The sequence below is a fragment of the Limulus polyphemus genome, unplaced genomic scaffold, assembly GCF_000517525.1.
Source record: "Limulus polyphemus unplaced genomic scaffold, Limulus_polyphemus-2.1.2 Scaffold259, whole genome shotgun sequence".
Lineage (NCBI taxonomy): Eukaryota > Metazoa > Arthropoda > Merostomata > Xiphosura > Limulidae > Limulus > Limulus polyphemus.
The window spans coordinates 691,622-711,594 of NW_013665869.1; the positions used below are offsets into that span (position 1 = coordinate 691,622).

At 33.9% G+C, this 19,973-nt stretch overlaps 1 protein-coding gene across 1 annotated transcript in view; it reads left to right on the forward strand.

The window, feature by feature from the left end:
• The window catches only part of LOC106478891, a 71,460-nt gene that overhangs the window by 826 nt on the left and 50,661 nt on the right, over positions 1-19,973 (forward strand). Inside the window, exons 2-3 of the mRNA XM_022382576.1 lie at positions 3,253-5,948; positions 6,512-6,617. Coding sequence (XP_022238284.1) covers positions 3,495-5,948; positions 6,512-6,617 — 2,560 coding nt within the window. The 5' untranslated portion in view covers positions 3,253-3,494. The remainder of the gene's footprint in view (positions 1-3,252; positions 5,949-6,511; positions 6,618-19,973) is intronic.

Consider the following 19,973-nt stretch of genomic DNA (forward strand, 5'->3'; position numbering starts at 1 on the left):
ATTCTTCTCAAGAAGTCGATAAGCCGTCTTAACGTTGTTAGAACAACGGGTAAAAGTTGTATTATATCCGTTTATGAAAATTAACATACTATAGCCCTTATTATTAATAACAATATTCTCAAAACAACAATGATTATTTTAATAAGTTGGGAAACAACGATTTATAAGCATAATAATGTGATTTATTTTTTTGGGAGGGAGCATTATTATTATTATGGTTATAAATCTTTGTTGGACCCTTTCTTTCAAAAAATCCAGAATCTGTCCTTGGGAATGCTGATCTATTGAGAGTTGTATGAAACTGAAATCATCTGTGTTTTTGAAGCCATCAACACTGATGTTGTGGTTTTGATTTCATAAAACTAAAACGTGGGACTATGTAGGAGATAACACTGACATTTTTCCTGTTGTTGTTATATTTTATTTTATTAAGAAATAAAATGTAACTGCCTAAAATTTGAAAATTAATTAACGTAGGTGTGACCTTTAAAAAATGTGATGCATGTGTCTTACATTTATTGGCTTACATCAGTCATTCAAGTGAAAATAGTAGCAAGTTCCTTACATAGATTAAGAATTTAAAATGAAAGTAACATTAAAGAAAGAAAATTAGTGTAACTTACATAGAAAAAAACATAAATGCCAGTAGTTTGCTTCATGCACTATTATAGATTTTATGTTCCTCAAAGAACTTGGCATTAGTATATGCAAAACTTAGTTTAATTCTCCCTAACAAAGTATTATGGCTATTGAAAGACTCTTAAATGACTCTGGTGATGTAGCTTGACATATTAGATAAATTGCTACATGTTTATGTTTGGTGATAGAGTTGGGTTGCTGAATGGTACAGCAAAGATGTAATGAGTAACAGAACTGTAAAATAATAAATAGGAATAAGTAAATATAACCAGTTTCTAAGTAATAAAAAAAATATCCAGTAAACATACAATGGGATGTCTAATCCATACACTTAAATTATTAGTGATAAAATGAGTAATGCTGCCAATGACCCCTGTAATGATTATGCCTTGCCCTCATTTCATAGTGATACACTTAGTTTTCGATTTGTTTAATGTGTATACATATGTGTTGATGTTTGTGACTGTGATGGGAGTGTAAAAAAAAAGAAGAAACTGTCATTAATGTTGTGATATACTCTGATAAATACCTTGAAACTCGTAAGTCATCAGTTTTCACCACTTTGAAAGTTGAAACAAGTGTGTGATTATTATGTAATAATTATAAATAAGAATAGGCATTCTTTCATCTTAACTTTTACTGTTTTACCAATCATGTCACAATTGGAAATTGGTGATTGCTGATTATTATAGCTCCCAATTGGCTCGATTCTGATTATGTACAGTAAAGTTGATGTCATTGTGTAGTATTGTTGACAGTATATCCTTGAAAATCGTAATGACTACAGAGAATGTACTTTGAAACTTCATTAAATTTGAAATTGTTAAAGTTACCAATAAATGTGCCATGCAAAAAAAAAAATCAATCTTTTTCCAATTTTTATTAGATTGAGTGACCTTATGGCTAGTACATGATTGATACATAATGTTTTGTCACCATTGCGAGACAAACAAATTATTGAGGTTCATTGCCTAAATTTATCATTCACTTTAGTCAGAAGTTTAAAGACTTTTGCTATTGCTCTATAAATTTTGAACTAAATCACTTTCTAAACCAAAAGAAAAGTATTCCAACCAAAGGTTAAATAAAGTGACATTGTTTGAAAGTTTTTGTTTGTAAACCAGCCTGATTGTAAAGCCTCCATGTAATGTATAGTCCATAAAGAAATGGGTGTGTAGAAAAGTGCAGAGTATTGTTTTTCTTAACCTTTCTTTTGTTCAGTGTATTAACCTATGTAAATACATGTGAAACAGAGATTGTTTTAACTGATATTTTATTCTTTGGTGAATAATGTTTTATATCGGATGAAAAAGTAAAAAGTCTAGGGTTGTGATTGTAAGCATACTTAAAAGTCGGAAGATGGGGTACTTTTCCATTATACTCCCACAAATGGTAAGTTTTTACAGTATGAATACAATGCTTATGAATATATTTTTAGAAATTTATTATGGACATTTATTATATAAGTAAAATGCATATATTTATATATAAATAATTAATATATTTACATATTTTTACACTTATTAAAATTGTGTGGTATAATGTAAAATTTAATGAAATTTGTTGGGGGTATAACAGAAAAAGTACCAAAGATTGTTGTTGTGAATAAAGGGGTCTGGGTGGTGTTATTTTAAATTTCTTAGCAATTGGTTTTCTGAGATTGGGAAATTTAACAAGTTCTACCAATTCAGATTGTCACCCTATTTTTCTATCCAAAATGTGTCTACAGATAAGTTAAAATTTCTGATCCTGGTTGCTCTTAGCTAGAACATCAGTGCCATCATTTGTCTAGCAAAAAAACCTATACTCAAAACAAAAACCATTTGATCATTGTTAATTACAAAAAACATAACAGAAAAGGAAATTTAAAATTTTTAAAAGTACTTTCATATATAAAGTGCTGTGTTCACTTTTAAGAAACTGCATCACTGTTTGTGGTACTCAGGTTCTGCTGATGGGGACCAAGTTTGATCACACAGTGCAGTATGATACTGGGGAAGTTATTCCCTGTAATATGCTTTGTTTTTAATGAAAGATCTTTTCTTAGAGGGATTTCTTTTGGACAAATGTGTTTTACAGTGTCGATAAATCCTTTATAATTAGGTAAAAGAACATCAGTATATCTCCAAGCATGTCTAATTTACAAAGCATCATTAATCTTTCTTATTAAAATTTGTTAAGTATGAAAAAATTCAAAATTACGTGAATATAAATTGCAAATTAAGAGTCGAATTACCTTTCACAGGTATTCCTTGTATGGTTGGAAGGCATTTCAACTAAATTATGCAAATAAATAAAACAAAAAAAAACATTAGCTTGTAAGAATTAGTTTATTGTAAAAATGATGGTAATTTTTGTGTCAACATATAAAAGCATGTTTATTAATACAAAACATTAACAGTAATTGTAAAAGATTTTGAAATTGTTGATGAGAGTGTAAGAGACTAGTTTTGATTTTTGCACTAGTGTTTTAATTATATGGTATTAAAGATAACTAGTAGACATAAATTATGGTTTTAGAATTTGAAAAATTTGTTGGTCTTCCAAACAAATATATTCTGAATTTAAATTATGATATTTTAAACATTTTGCCCTCTCTCTGCTTTTATTTAGACTATCTGTGCTGTAAAAGTATTGGACAGAAAAGATGAAGACATACTTGAGTACTAGTCCACATCCATTCATCTTTGTTTTAAGCATCAAAAGAGTATATTACCACCCTATTTTCAGAGTCTTAGCATCGATGTACTTTTTGTCAGACCACAAAGCATTTACGAACATGTAATTTTTATATAGGTCTGATAAAGAGCAAGTCTAATGAAGTTTAAACGAAGCTGACCTAAAACAACTTTAAAATGTCTCTAAAATCTTATCGACCCATACGTATGAAACAAGAACTGCCATCCAGTACTTCATCAGCTGTTCCTGTGTGTTTTGTATGTGGAAATGAAGGCATAAGGCTATATCCATTATACTCAAAACCTTGGGATGGTGGACCATTTTTTCCATTTTTGGAACACCATCAATGTCCTCAAGGTGCAAGTCCAATTTCATCTAATGGAATAGCTATGGCTTGTATGGTTTGCTATTCTTTCCTAACTCAGCAGTGGGAATCGTATGAAAAAAGTCGAACTTCTCATGACAGAAGACTTTATTGGTTGAAACGTTGTGACAATGGTCCTTTTGCTGGAATTGAGTTTGGAGTACAGTCAGAATATGCCTCCCAAGTGTTAGGTATACCTCAGTCTGGTTCTTCTGAATCAGCTCGTCAAATTCCTTATAGATTTTGCAGCATGGTTGATGAAGTCTCGCAGCCTGATCAAATGGAGAGGATTGAGTCTAGAGATTCAAACTGTAGCAGTTTCTCTAATCATATTGAAAGATCTCAGCCAACTCTTGAAGATAGTGAAGCCTTAGATCTTAGTGTATCAAACCGAACGTCCTTTCTTGAATCTCCTTCAGCTAGTATGGAGGTTTGTTATGTGTGTGCAGGTACTTTCCCTAAGGGAACTTTAGTTAATGTATATGCCAAACCCATAGCCAATTGTCCATTTTTTCCAAGTTTGGCCATTCATCCAAAACCTTCTAAAGCCAAGTCTATGGATTCGTCAGGCAGAGTGAAAACTTGCGAATCTTGTCATAGATTTCTCCTGTGTCAATGGGATGCTTATCAACAGCAGAATATTCCACATGCAGAACGCAGCTATTATATAGCAGGCAAGGAAAATCGTCTTACATCACTAGATAAAAACAATCATTGTTCCAAGATCCTTCATGAAGAACCTGGCTTTGTTTGCTTCACTTGTGGAATAGAACATCCATTTTCTCTGCAACGAGACATTTATGCATACCCACAGCCAGAAAAAAGCCCTTATTTTAAATTCCTCAGACGTTTGAAACCAAACCCTGGTTCAGTTCCTATGTCTTCCCATGGAAAAGTTGTGGTTTGTGCGTATTGTCAGAAGTTTTTCTTGGAGCAGTATCAAAACTTTGAAATATCATGTACACCAGAAGAGAAAAGAGTGTACAGACTTCCAAGAGAAAATTCTAGCAAAACTTCATTTCTTCAGCAGAACTGTAATCCTGTTCAGCAGGAGATGGTATCTGGAAGTTTTGGGTGTTATTTGTGTAAAAAGCCAACTGCTATTAATCAGCTGTTCTTGGTGTCTTCCAGACCTGAGAATGGTACCATGTTTTTTCCATTTTTAAGAGACCTCCCCAAACCAGCAAATGCCAAACCAATGGACTATTATGGACAAGTTTTAACATGTTTGGATTGCCATGGAATTTTACAAAATCAATGGGAAGCATTTGAAATGGCTAATGTCCCACATCAACAAAGACAGTATTTTTTACACTCTACAAAATCGGCAAGTCTTGATCATACTGGGATTTCAGGAAAGTTGAGTTGCCCTGAAATTTCTTTATCGCCTCATAGCAGTAATTCTGCACTGCACATTCAAATCTCCTCTCCTGATATGCAAATTGATACTGGAAGAAACATAAAAAACCATGAACCGTTGCTGACTACTGTGAGTACTCTTCTAACAAATTCAGTCCACAATACACAAGTAAACTTGCCAGCATTTTCTAGAGTCTCAGGAAGTAGTCAGGATTCAAACTTAGTTGCCACTGCTACAGCTCGTATCAACTCTTTGAAAGTAAACATAGAAGATCAGGATGGCAATAGACCAAGCAGGTGTCAGGACTTTAAGATAGACTGCCCATTTAGTGCTTCCTTGAATATAATGCCATTAATGGTTTCTACAGTGTGCTTTGTGTGTGGTGAAAAATCTCTCCCTGGACACACCTTTCCTCTTGGAGCCATTCCAAACAGAAATGAAAATCCATTTTTCCCATTTCTACTTAAACACCCCTCTCCTATTGGAAGTCAACCTCTCACAGATTATGGGAGTTGTTTAGTGTGCACATTTTGTTATCATTCTTTGATGGCACAGTGGTTTGCATATGAAACTTCTCCCTATGCTGAAGATGGCCATCCTTGGGATCGTAAATATAACACCCACCATTATGTGTGCTTTATATGTGGGACAACAACATACCGTCAGCGTGTTCGTACTATATTCGTAAGAGATTTTCCTTTCTTAATTGATCACCCAAGGCCTCCTGGTGCCTTGACTCTTGCCAATGGAAGATCTGTAGTGACTTGTCTAACTTGCTATGAGTTTTTGATGTCACAGTGGAAAGACTTTGAAAGGATGAAAGTTCCTGTGGAACTCCGAAAATACAACTGGATTGTTCTGCCTCCTCCTCCTGAAAGTGATGCTGCTCGTATTAATCAGTGTTTGGTAAGCATAAAGTAAATTTCACAAGTAAGGATAAACATAAAATGATTTTAAAATTAACATTTTGCAATTAAAAAAAAAATAACTCAAAAGTTGTAAATTCTGAATGTTTTTCTTTATAAACTACAATTAAAAATTCAGTTTCACAAGATAGGATAAACCTAAATCTTTGATCCTTTGACATTATCCAGTTTATTCTAAAACTACCTGAATATTATAGTTTAATGAATAGAATTTTCATGTCTTGTATTTCAAGACCATTTCAAAACATTTCGGTGCTACACAAAGCCCAAAAAGAAGTTTATTTGTTATACCTGTTTTCAAAGTGAAAATGATTAAAGTATCTGGTTTTATTATGTAGCGTACACAAAGAAATTTTGATCCTGTTTGACAAATCTAAATTAACAAAACTATATATATAAGAGAGCAAATACAGATTCCATTTTTTGCCATGATAGTAAAAAGTAGAAAAAATACATTTATTTCTTGCCTTGTTTAGTAAATCCAGTGTTCTAACAGAAGTCACAGTAACCTGACAATAAACAAGTTTTTCTGTTAACCCTCAGCAGTCGGTGTCTAGTCCCAGTCCTGGCATTAGATGGTCAGTATCAGTTTCAGAAAGCTGTGATACAGAAAGGATACAGAACTTAACAAATTCATTGATTCAGCAAGGTATGGTAAACTTTTGTCATTCTAGTATGTTTTGTTTTTGTCTAAATTTTTTTTCAAATAAACCAAAATATTCATCCAATCATTTAAAATATTGGTATACAGTATATGCTTTTGCCCTACTTCATGATTTAAATTTTGAAGTATTTTTTGTTGTAAATCATTTGGCCATTAGAGGTATGTCACTGCACAGTATAAAAAAAAAAAAAATATTGGGACAGCTCACCTTGAATTGGAGGTAAAGGTTGCCACTGAGTTTAAAAGTTTATTAGGAGTGTGCTCACCTTTCACACTAATCACGTTCTATCATCTGTTATAAACACCCCTCATCAATTGCTGCTATGCATCTTTAATGAATAGGTCATCATTCCTCATACAAAATAGCTCCAAGTGTAATGTGTCTAAGCAAAACGTATCAAACTTGTTAAAATCCTTCACACAATAATACAGTGCATGTAAAATGCATTGCTCCATTGAATATGGCTGTCACATAGAAACTTGGGAAAAATACGAGGATGTATTGAAATTTGGATAATTACTCCTTTGCAAATTTAATAATTACCAATGTGATTACTTGGACCTCCAGAAGGATGTTTGCATAGTCAGTAGTAAGTAGCTTAATGTATGTTCAGGTGATATCTTTCCAAGTTAATAAATATTAGCTGCTGAGTGAGACTTTGTTTTTGTAATTGCTTTACCTTAGGTATTTGAGTGTTTCGAGTTTACTCATCAAAACTATACTTCAGGTTTCTAGTCAGCTTTTTTTGGCTTTGAATTGGCTTTGAAAAATCAGCGTGATCCCATGGTGTATTTTGTTTTTACAAAATTCTTAACTAGTTATAAATACTAATTTTGAAACATACTAAATATGATCAAGGAATTTATCTTGTTTCATGGAATAATTTCATTGTGTATTGCTTGTCCTTACATTTGGGGGATACATTGTGTTTGTTACATGAAGCAGAGATATTTTTGCAATTTGGTGTCCTCTTTTTAATGATTGTTCAGCTGCAGAGAGAACGTGTGTTGTGAATGCAGTTTTGGTGGTCTCAGATCAGATTTGTTCCAACTTACAAGGAAGGCAATCTGTTTCTTGATTTGAGAGAGTCAGAACATGCTTTGTATTACCTTCTATCTATCTGCTGATTGTGCACATATTGTGCTAACTTCATTTTTACTTCAATTTCGTTCAATTTTATTTTACTCTTAAATTCTTCTCTTAGAACTTGAACATGGGAGAAAAGTAATATGTAGTTCCACAATGAGTGGTGTTTATATAATCTATATTAAAAAATGTCAAACAGATAAAGGGTTGTATTTTTTTCGTGATTAATGAATGGTAACATTATCAATAATGTAATACTTCCTGTAATATTTAATTTCTTCATATTTTGAAAACTTAACCATAGTAAGCTAATATTATCACATACAAATTGATTTGGAATGATGTGATTTTTGTATGCAATTGCATTCAAAATAAAGTAGTTCTTACTAAATATTAAATCAGTTTTTGTGGCTTTCCATTCATTTATAGAAAATATTTTGTGTGATAGCAAAACATGTTTTAAAGCTTTTAGAAAACCACTAGCAACTGTTTAATACAAAAGAGATAGCTATTAGTCAACATTTAATGGCTTTTCAAATGGCTGGCAAATACCCATTAGCAGTATAGTTTTTTCAATATTGTGTATTGAAAATTATCGTTTTAGGTATGTATCAATCTTTAATCTATTACCATAAAATTCAAGTCTCTTAAATAATAATGCTGACTATTTATTAGTTCACTTAACTACCTTAACTTTTTAAACCCATAATGTTTTGCATGTTTTACCAGAATTATTTTCATGATGTAATTATCACCATACCTTATAAAATTTGTGGTCTTTTTTTAAAAAAAGGTGGATAATAACATGGTTTGTATTAGTTTTTAGTCAAAGAGACATAAATGTTATTGGATTCTATCACCATCCAATGAGTAAATTTGGATTTTTGTCACAATGCTAGTAACATCTGTTCAGGTTTAAGGAGTTAAATGGTTAGTTTTCAAAGGTAATTACATCTCATTTAGAAAAGAAGTTGTACTTTTAACTGGAGTAGTTGTTAACACAACATGCATATTTTATTATGTGCCAACTTTTATTTTTTTATTATCATAAGTAACTACATTTTTCTAAATAGCAATTACAGTGCTGATTAGAAATTTCATTAGGAAATAATAGTTTGTTTGTAAATTGATTTTGATAAAACCTTATATGCTTATTTTTTGCCATGCATGGGGAATAGGTTATAGAAATTGCCTTGAATGCTAAAACTGTGAATACCATTAGTAATAAAGATATCAGTGTCAGAAGAAGCAGGCAAAGGACTCGGAGAGGTTACACGGGAGGGTCTGCACAGGAACACTGAGAACACATGGGATGCTGTGGCGAGAGCGTGGGCTGTGCAGTGCATGCAGCACAATGCAAGCCTCTAACTAGTTTTGAGGGGTGAACTGTGGCTGTACTGCATATGACAAGGGATAACTGTATCACATCTTATCTATAATGGATATAGTGTATAAATATATATATATGTGACCAAAATAATAAATACAATGTGGCACCATCTATTTAATGGCATCACAAACAAAAATCCATTAAAACATTTCTTACTTTGGGTATTCAAGATTCAGACAGTTAGAAAAATAACTACAGTTTGTGCAACAACCATTTCTGTATCACAGAACACAATTTTAAATAAAAGTACTCTCCTCAAAACAAGAAAGCTACTTCACTAGAACTGTACGTGAGGGTTTGATTATATCTTTATTGGTGTAATTTGGAAATATAGTACTAAAAAATGGAGTTCTTAGAAATAACTTATTTTTTTTCAAGGGTACCACTTTTAATGTAAAAAATATTTACAGTTTATATTAGCACAATCTGAACACTTTTTCCCATGAAGTAAATCCCAGAAAAATCTTTTTTAGAAAAATGTTCAATTTTTCTAATTATTTTTTTCTTCGGTGATGTATGAATATTACGATTAGTAATTACTAGCACAAACAGCCACTCGTAGGGCTTTGTTTCTGCTATTTTGAATAATCTATGGAAGAAAACTAAAGTGTGAAACTGTCTTACTGCATTGGAACAAATAAAATTGGGAACGTACAGTTGCTTGAAAAAATTAAAATTAAGTGCATCTGAAATCATTTTTCTCTGAATCAGCAATGAGTAACAAGTAAAGCAACTGAGAAAATTAATAGATACAAGATAAAAATGAGAAAAGCATTACTGAACAAATAAAAAAAAAAAAAAAAGTAAAATCAACATTACGTATAAATACAACCATGCATTTTTACAATAAAAAGAAAATTACGAATGTATTTCAAGGTCTGTCACTTGTATAAGCACACCAAAAAGTAGTGTACTTTTAAATCATTTGCCTGGCTGTTTCTGGTGATAATTAAACTGCTTCCGATATGTTACTTACCATCTCTCACATATTAGCTATTCTTGTACAGTGCTGTCCTCTATATGCAAACACTTTCTTTACTCATCCTACAAACCTTGTGCTCCCCCCCTTGTTGGAACTAGTACATTCCAACGTGTGTCTTATGCACATCATCGTGCATCATCTATTAACCACTAGTAGCATAGTATGCTCACGTGACACAAGTGTCTCCCCCTACTGAACCCCAACCTCTCGTTTGACAGCATTTGAGTACGTTTTCTTTTGTGCTTCATGTGTGACACGTTTTGATTTTCTTATGAAGTAGTTCTTTTTTGTTGTTGTTATACATTACCACATTTCTCCCAGTTTATTATCGTCGCTTTTCTACCCTACACAATTGTGTGCAGTTTTTGTGAGTTATGAGTTCTGAAGTCAGTGTTACCACTTTGGGGATCACACCAATGACCAATCTTCTATCTCAGTCCTCGGGTGCTGGTGACCCAACTGTAGGAGATTGAACGCCATTTTGATCGTCTTTTTCTCCTTCTGAGTTTGCTGTTCTTTCCAAGTTCCATCCTAACAATTCATCTAGATCTTCCTCAGCTTTTACAGATTTTGTGATGTTTTCTCTCTTTCCCCTATTTCTTATTCCCCGTGTCCTTCTTTGTTGCATGAGTATTCTTCTCAACCATTTTTGGTATTTCCTCCCTCTCCTAATATTTGGGTCCATGCCAATCACTTTCTCTCCCAGGTAGGTGAAGAGATCAGTATGCTGTGTCCCCAAGAGCCTCTTATCAGTACGCCCTTGCTTACCATCGGGTGGAATATCCGTTTTTGGATCGCCAGTTGTTTGCTTCCTTATTACTTCTTTGGGGAGCAGCTTCCAAATCTAATGTTAGTCTCACACATGCCCAATATTCTCGCCTTCATGTTAACGTTACTACTCTTCTCTGGTATCTGTCTTCTATACATCTCCTCTTGGAGGCTCTCCACAGAAATCCCGAGGACTTTCTGCTGATACCCTACACCTTCTCTCTTCCACTCTGGCCCATATTTCTTCTTTGACTCTGTCGTTACATACGTGGTTTCTTTGTTGTTGGGACCTTATCAGTAGGGACTACATTTTGGCTCTTGTTAATTTACCCTCCACTTTTCTCGGGGATTTGCATCTTGCAGCTCCTTTTCTTTGACATTATATTTTTGACACCATCCCTGACAACATCGAGCCATGGGTAACATCTTCCAGACAACAGTCCACCCTTTCAACTTTTGTTGCCCGTTTTTCTCGACCAGATCCTTCCATGCCACCTATTCTCATTTCCCGCCCATCGTCCTCCCACCCTTTACTTGATCCTTCAAATCTGGGTACTTCTTTTTGTTGAATTCATTGCCAATGTATTGTCCGTTGACAACAGTACCTGTTAGAAGTTGATTGTGGACAGCTGTGTGTAAAATTGTATGCTGTTTAGTTTGTTATGGTACAAAGTTTGAATCAAAGTACTTGTGCTAACCTTACGTATGGGGCATTTTGTGGTGCGTATTTGGTACCCAGAGGGTCAAATCTCATGTCCCTACAATTTCTCATGGGTGCAGGACCTGGGAGTGTGGGTTAACTAAAACCCTGTCCTAGTTTGACCTTTTTGCAATAAAACTGTATGTTTATATAGTAAATCAGATTTAATTAGGAGATGGATATTCCCATTAGTTAACAATCACCAAACCCAGCCAAGCTGAACATTTGTTAGATAATTAAAGGCCTGAACTAATTCTTGAAATTTATTCTGTTAGAACTGAAACTTGAAATAGGTTATTGGTTGAAAATTGTACTGTACAAAAGAAAAACTGATATCAGATATCTGTGCACAAAGTTTAAGCCATAAATTTCTCCTATGGTACTTTGCTACAGATTTATCCCAGGCAGTAAAACGTATAAAAATAGAAAAAAAATTAGTTAGCTTGGCTGCTTATTTTGTTTTACCCACCATCTTGCCCCAAGTTGAAGAATGAATGTTTCCTGGCTAACTAATGAATGAATACTTGCTGTAAAATTCTTATCAGTGCTAAAAGTGTAGCTACCAGTTTGACTGCACCTTTTTTTCACACCTAAGATTTTTTTTATTAGGTACTCACTTCAGAAGTAATGTCATTTTATTATTGCACCTTACTGCCTTTTCTGATAAGCTATTTATTGACATAAATAGTTAGAAGGCATTATTTGAGAATTGATGTATCATGTAGCAATGACAACCCCTTTACATACCAGTAGCTGTGATCATTCAGCTATCAAAATGACATTTCCACCCCCATTGCATAAATGCCAGTGTTTTTGTTGCAGTTTGCAGACAATTCAACAAAAGTTCTGGGGAGGATTCTTCCCAAATCCAGTTGTGTCTGCTCTATGATAATTGTGTAAAACTGGACTCACTGGAAAAACATTAGTGTCTCAAAACACTTGAGGGCATGATAACATTTTCCATGATCAAAACTGTCAATGTAAAGTATTGCCTGAAGTAAGGAGTGACATCATCCTAGCTACTTTGCCATTGTAGCCCATGTTATGAGGATAACTTCTGATGGTGTTAGGGCACATTGCATCTGTTTTGAACAGTGGCATATGATGCGAGTCATTCTCTACATTTCTTACAACACAAAGAGCCTGTTTTGTTGGTTTTAGGTGCTGAGACTGTGCAGACATTTTTGTTTTCTTAAGTGGCTGCACTTTTACCCTGTTCATTGTTGAATGCAGTATCACAAGTAAAAACCTTGCAATTTTATACTGATTTGGATTATCAAAAAATAGCAGTCAATCCTAGTCAAAAATAGGTCAACTCTGAAAACTAGCTTGGAAATTGAAGCTAAACATACTACAAAGGTTAAATATTTGTAATTTTGGATCTGATTATATGAAAATTCACCACCATATCTCAGGGATTTCAAATTCAAGGTTGACATTAATTTCTTTGTTTTTTTATTTTTGTTAGTTTTAAATGTATTATTGTTATTATAAAATTGTAATGGTGATAGAATTAATTTATTCCATGTTCTTGAAGATACACATTTTTCATCATATTTGATCTGAATGTCAAAAGAGTTAAATTCTTAAGAATTGCATCTTTTCTTCAGTATTAAAGACACTCAATGATTTTAAGAACTACATCTTTTTGAGTGTTAAAAATAATATCAAAGGCCTTAAGAACCACATATTTTCTTTCGGTATTAAAAAATACACAAAATAAGCTACGATTGAGAATTGATGTATCATGTAGCAATGACAACCCCTTTACATAGCGGTAGCTATGATCATTCAGCTATCAAAATGACATTTCCACCCCCATAGCATAAATGCCAGTTGTGTCTGCTCTATGATAATTGTGCAAAACTGGACTCACTGGAAAAACATTAGTGTCTCAAAATACTTAAGGGCATGATAACATTTTCCATGATCACAACTGTCAATGTAAAGTATTGCCTGAAGTAAGGAGTGACATCATCTAGCGAAACCACAGCCAAGGGAACGGGCTTGGAAAAATCAGCGTGGAAAGAAGACACGTACACTCACTTCAGAAGTAATGTCATTTTATTATTGCACCTTACTGCCTTTTCATTTTTGGATTGCCAGTTGTTTGCTTCTTTATTACCTCTTTGGGGAGCAGCTTCCGAATCTAATGTTAGTCTCACACATGCCCAATATTCTCGCATTCATGTTAACATTACTACTCTTCTGTGGTATCTGTCTTCTATACATCTCCTCTTGGAGGCTCTCCACAGAAATCCCGAGGGATTTTCTGCTGATACCCTACACCTTCTCTCTTCCACACTGGCCCATATTTCTTCTTTGACTTGTCTTTACATACGTGGTTTCTTTGTTGTTGGGACCTTATCGGTAGGGACTACATTTTGGCTCTTGTTAATTTACCCTCCACTTATCTCGGGGATTTGCATCTTGCGGCTCCTTTTCTTTGACAACATCGAGCCTTGGGTAACATCTTCCAGACAACAGTCCACCCTTTCAACTTTTGTTGCCCGTTTTTCTCGACCAGAGCCTTCCATGCCACCTATTCTCATTTCCCGCCCATCGTCCTCCCACCCTTTACTTGATCATTCAAATCTGGGTACTTCATTGCCAATGTATTGTCCGTTGACAACAGTACCTGTCAGAAGTTGATTGTGGATTAACGAGATTCCCACTGTTCCTATCTACTATCTAGTGAAACCACAACCAAGGGAACAGGCTTGTTGAAGAAAGATGATGAAAGAAAATAAGAAATCTTGGTTGTGGCTGTTTGCCTGTTTTCAACTTTGGGATGCTCTGGATAGCAGAAAACTGGCATATACAACAGAGATAGAGTAACTATGCCAGTTAGCTCATCATATTTACCTTTTGATGACTTGTATGTGTGTTGTTGTTTTTTTTTACTCCTTCACTTAATACGTAATATAGTGGTTGGCTTCCTAAAGATTCCAATTGTATAGTGTACAAAGCATTGAGTATTCTACATGTTAGTCATCTAATGTTCATTTATTATTGGCTGGTAATTCATGTTTCACCCTGTACTTAAGCTTTTTAAAGGAACACCAGATTTTTGAAGAAAGCTAACTTCAAGGGGGCAATAACATCGTTTACACTAGAATTATGATTTTTTCTTTTTTTTTTAATTTTGCATAGAATAATAATGAAATGGGTAGTCAAAGATCGTTAAGATTGTTCTACCTTATCAAATGATTATAAAGTAATATTTACTGCTAGCACTAGGAAGACAGTAGTTCTGTTTAAGAAAGATGACGATGAAAGAAAATAAGAAATTTCGGTTTTAGCTATTCGCCATTTTTTTACTTTGGGATGCTCTGGATAGCTGAAAAGCAGCATATAACTGGAAATAGAGTGACTATAGCAGGCAGCTCTTTAATCTAGCTTTTGATGACCTGTAGAGAGGAAAATACTTGTATTACTTTAATATGGGCATTCATGCCATCCCTGTATAGAAATTGCTAGCTCATTCTTCGATAATTTTTTTGACTCTGGTTATATTTTATTTTTTTATCTCATGTTAGATTACTCTATGAATCTTCTAAAAGTCCAGTATTACAATATTGTTCTTAAACACTACATTTATTCAAAGATGAGTTTACTACTAGACAAATATATTTATTAAAACTCACTTTGAAAATAAAATTTATAAAATATTTCTCAAAACAGTTAATTTTTAAATATAATTTGTTCTGAACTAATAAAATTTCTTACTTAAGACTAATAGAACTATAGTACCATCAATTTAAAACAAGACTTGCTTGTGATATGTCAGAATAAGGCTATAAGAGCCCCTGTGTCATTTTATCCAGTATTTTTATTTTTAATGCATTCATCCATTTTTAATATAATAAGATTCTTATCAGCAAATTTTACAAATAAACTAAAAAGAAACCTAAAATACTGTGTTCCTTATTGTTGGACCTGGCATGTCTTGATGATTAGAGCACTCAACTCGCAATCTGAGGATCAAGTGTTCAAATCCCCAACACTGAACATGCTTGCCCTTTTAGCCATGGAGGCTATAGAATGTGACAATTAATTCAATTATTTGTTGGTAAAAGAATAGCCCAAGGTTTGGCGAAGGGTGATATTGACTAATTCCCTTCCCTCTTGTCTTTCACTGCTAAATTAGGGTCGGCTAGCGCAGATAGCCCTTGTGTAGCTTTGTGCAGAATTCAGAAAAAAACAAACCTTATTGTAATTTTATTGTCATTAATCTTTTTATAAAGAGAATATTGATAAAAATCATTAAAGACAAAAATACAAAACCCTATTACCTTGATGAAGAAAGGTCAACCTTTCAAAAGCGATTGGGTTACAGGGTTTCATTATTTTGTGTTTACCTGATGTTTTGAATCTACTTGTCTCCTTATCATCATGATAGAAATCTGAATAACTTCATGTAACTTACTATATGCTATTATTGCAGCAAACCCATTTCCAAAAGATTATTTAATAAAACTGCAGTGAATAATAAGCTACATCAAAAGCATTTTGACATCCATATGGAGCCACAAATTTGAAAATTCCAAGATTTTCAATTCAGTTATTATTCTGAATGACATCTCTGGCTTTTTAATCTCATGTTATCAAGTAAATCAGTTCGGACAAATCTGAGAGCCCCAAAAAAACAATTGAACCCCCATTTTGGGAGCTTTCTTATATCCAACAATTAGTCATCTTGTTGGTTTTGAGATATATGATAGGTTGTTTTCTATTCCTGGTTATCCAACAGTTAGTCATCTTCTTGGCTGTTTTCTATTCCTGGTTATCCAACAGTTAGTCATTTTCTTGGTTGTTAGATATATGATAGGTTGTTGTCTATTCCTGGTTATCCAACAGTTAGTCATCTTCTTGGCTGTTTTCTATTCCTGATTATCCAACAGTTAGTCATTTTCTTGGTTGTCAGATATATGATAGGTTGTTGTCTATTCCTGGTTATCCAACAGTTAGTCGTCATCTTGGCTGTTACATATACAATAGGTTGTTTTCTATTCCTGGTTTTGGTTATTGTTTTTGTTAACCTTGCCATACTTTGTCACCCTTAGTATATTTATGATAATTGCCCTCTAGAAATCCCACCTTTCTGTTGGTTGTAATAGATATACGAGTAATCTCTAGCAGCTTCTCAGGCTAGAACTTTGAGTGACTGTTTTGCATCTGAGTTATTTGGAGACACTGATCAGATGTGGAAAATTTTTAAATATTCAATAAAAACATATTCCTAATAGAAAGAAAAGAGTAGTTACAAGTAAAAAACCAGGTTGGTAAACAAAGTGTTTAAGAAATAAAATTAAAGAAAAGCATCATAAATTTAAGAAATTTAAATTGACTGGTACAACAGGAGACTTAGAAGATTATAGAAGATCAAGAAAGTTGGTGAAGCAGGAAATTAGGACATCAGAAAGGATGTATGAGAAAAAGTTGGCTGAAAATGTAAAAATTAACGGTTAGGATTTCTTTTAAATACATTAAGGGGAAACAAAATGTTGGAATAGGACCCTTGAGGGATGATAAAGGAAGGGTAGTATATGATGATTATGAGATGGCTGGGTTATTAAATTTTACTTTTTCTTTGGTTTTTACTAATTAAGATTTAAGCAGTATTCCACATCTTAATCAGTTGATAAATGGAAATGAGATCAAACAAGATGACTGCATTAATTGTGAGCTGGTTAAGAAAGAATTTGGAAGTTTAAAAAATGATAAAGCTCCTGAGCCAGATAACATTTCCCCAAGAGTTTTGAAGGATAATGAATGGATATGTGAGCCACTTGCTACTTTTGTCAGTCCTTGAATAGTGGGCAGGTACCAGAGGATTGGAAGTAAGCTAATGTAACTCTTCTTTTCAAGGGAGGTGATAAAAATTGTCCCAATAATTATAGACCCATTAGTCTTGCATCAGTTGTGGGAAACATTTTGGAAAGTCTGTTAAATGACTTTGCAAAGCATCTTTTAACAAAGTTTAGAATTTTATTGGATAGTCAACATGGTTTCTGCTTATGTAGATGAGGGTAAGGGTGTAGGTTTGGTGTATCTGGATTTTCAGAAAGAATTTGACAAGGTGCCACATAAAGGGCTTGTAAAAAAGAATTAGCTCTATAGATGTGACAGATAAGTTAACAAATTGGATAGAAGAGTGGCTATGTGGAAGAAAGCAGAGGGTTGTTACAAGTGGAGTTTTTTCAAACTGGATTGATGTCACAAGTGGGGTACTTCAGGACTCAGTCTTAGGACCTTTGCTCTTTTTGATTTACATCAATGACATAGATGAAGGGATAGTCAATAAATTACTTAAATTTACAGATGATATTAAGGTCTTGGGTTTTGCTAGCTGTGAAGAGGATGCTGCTGCTTACAAAACAATTTAGATCATTTAGTTAATTGGTCAATAAATGGCAAATGGGTTTTAATTATAATAAATACAAGATAATGCATGTGAATTATCATAATTTGACTCATAAGTATAATTTGAATGGGAATAATCTTAATAGTGTTATGAAGGAAAGGGATCTTGGTGAATATTCAATCAGTCTCTAAAGCCATCCAAACAGTGTGCTGTTGTTAGTGGTAGGGCAAATGGGATTTTAGGTTGTAAAGTCTAAAGAGGTTATACTTTCATTGTATAGGTCACTGGTTAAGCCACATTTGGAATATTGTGTTCAGTCTTGGGCTCCTTACCTTAGGAAGGACATTGAATTGTTGGAAAGGGTTCAGAGAAGGTTTACCAGAATGATTTCTTGGATGGAGGGGTTGTCATATGACAAGATGCTGAAAATCTCTCAAATTGTTTTTTCTTGAAAAAAAAAAGAAGAGTTAGTAGGGATCTGATTGAGGTGTTTAAGATTGTAAAGGGAATTGATAGTGTTGATGTATCATCTTTTTTTATATTTAACATTTAAAAATGAGAACAGTAGGACTAGGGGACACAGATATAAATTTTTGCAAGGTGTGAGTCATCTTCAGTTAAGACAGTTTTATTTTTCTAACAGGCTGGTTGGCCTTTGGATTGGGTTGCCTTCAGATGTTGTAGAGGCAGTAAATTTAAGTGAGTTTAAGAAAACGCTTGATAAGTATATGAATGAAAAGGGCTTGGGTTTAAAAAAATTTATTTTATATTTTTTAATCATTTTAATTTAGTTTTGAGGATGGAACAGCCGAGATGGACCAATAGGTCCCATGTTGTCCCAAAATATTGTTGTTTAATGTTACATTCTACCATTTTATTTGGGATACAGAAATCTATCTTTGAACTGCTGTCTAAGTCTTCTTTGCCTGAAGGATTTTTTCGGTTCTAAGGCTCTGTTCTCTAACAAGGGTATATCAATTCTCAATCTCAGTTGGCTCCACTGAAAATTTGACTTTTGCCCTATTGGTCCCTGACTGTGGGAGTATTGTGCATTCTCTACATTGATTTTTGGATTTGTGGCATGAGGATGGAGATAGTCTTCTACTTCTAGATCTTGTTCTATGAAAGTTTACAGACTCACCAAGGCCAAAAAGAATGATGGGCATACAGAAAAAAGAAAACAAATAGTTACTTAAATTTGCCAAAACATCTTGATGATAATGGTCACTCTTATATTGTGGAACTTTTTGAGCTTTTATATTAATCTAGTCAACATCAAGGCCCTGATTGGCTTTTACCAGCCTACTCCTCACTCCCTGCAGGAACTGTTATTACATTCTGCTAGTACCTCCTCAGCTTGACAGCTTTTAGAGGTAAGGAAAAACAAGTCATATTTGGTGGATGTGTTCATACTGATGATTGGTGCTCGTGAGCAATCTTTTTCTATCCATTCTTGTACCATTCATACACCACTGGAGGTCATTGTAAAATTAGTTTTTACCCTGTATCTGTTACCTGGGAAAGTTATTGTCAGGCAGACTGAGATGATCTCATAGACCATGTGCCACCTCCATTTGTCATCAAAGTGATCTTTGGTCTTTCAGTGGACACAGCTCCTTGGTCAGTTTCCAAAATGTGGCACAATCATCAGATAATACTGACTCTTGATGCTCTTGCCCAAAATGATCACTACCAAATGGACTGTCATATATTCTGTATAAAAATTAAGGAAGCAAACAAGGGGAACAGATGGAGAGACTGTCCACAATAAAAGCATGTCTTGGGGCATCACGTGTGTCATGGCATCAGAGTAGAAGAGGGAGAGATTATGATCTGAGAACTTCACAGAACCATCTTTTCCATTTGTGTCAATACAACTGCAGAATGCCAAATTGACAACCCTATACTACTCTTTCAGAATTTAATCCTAGCTTGGTTAGCTGACAGTTGGTAACCATGAATGATTGCATTGATCATGCAGCTTTAATTACTTGATCATGCTAGCAAGCCTGTTGGGCCTAGAATAGGGATTGAGTTATTTTTTGTA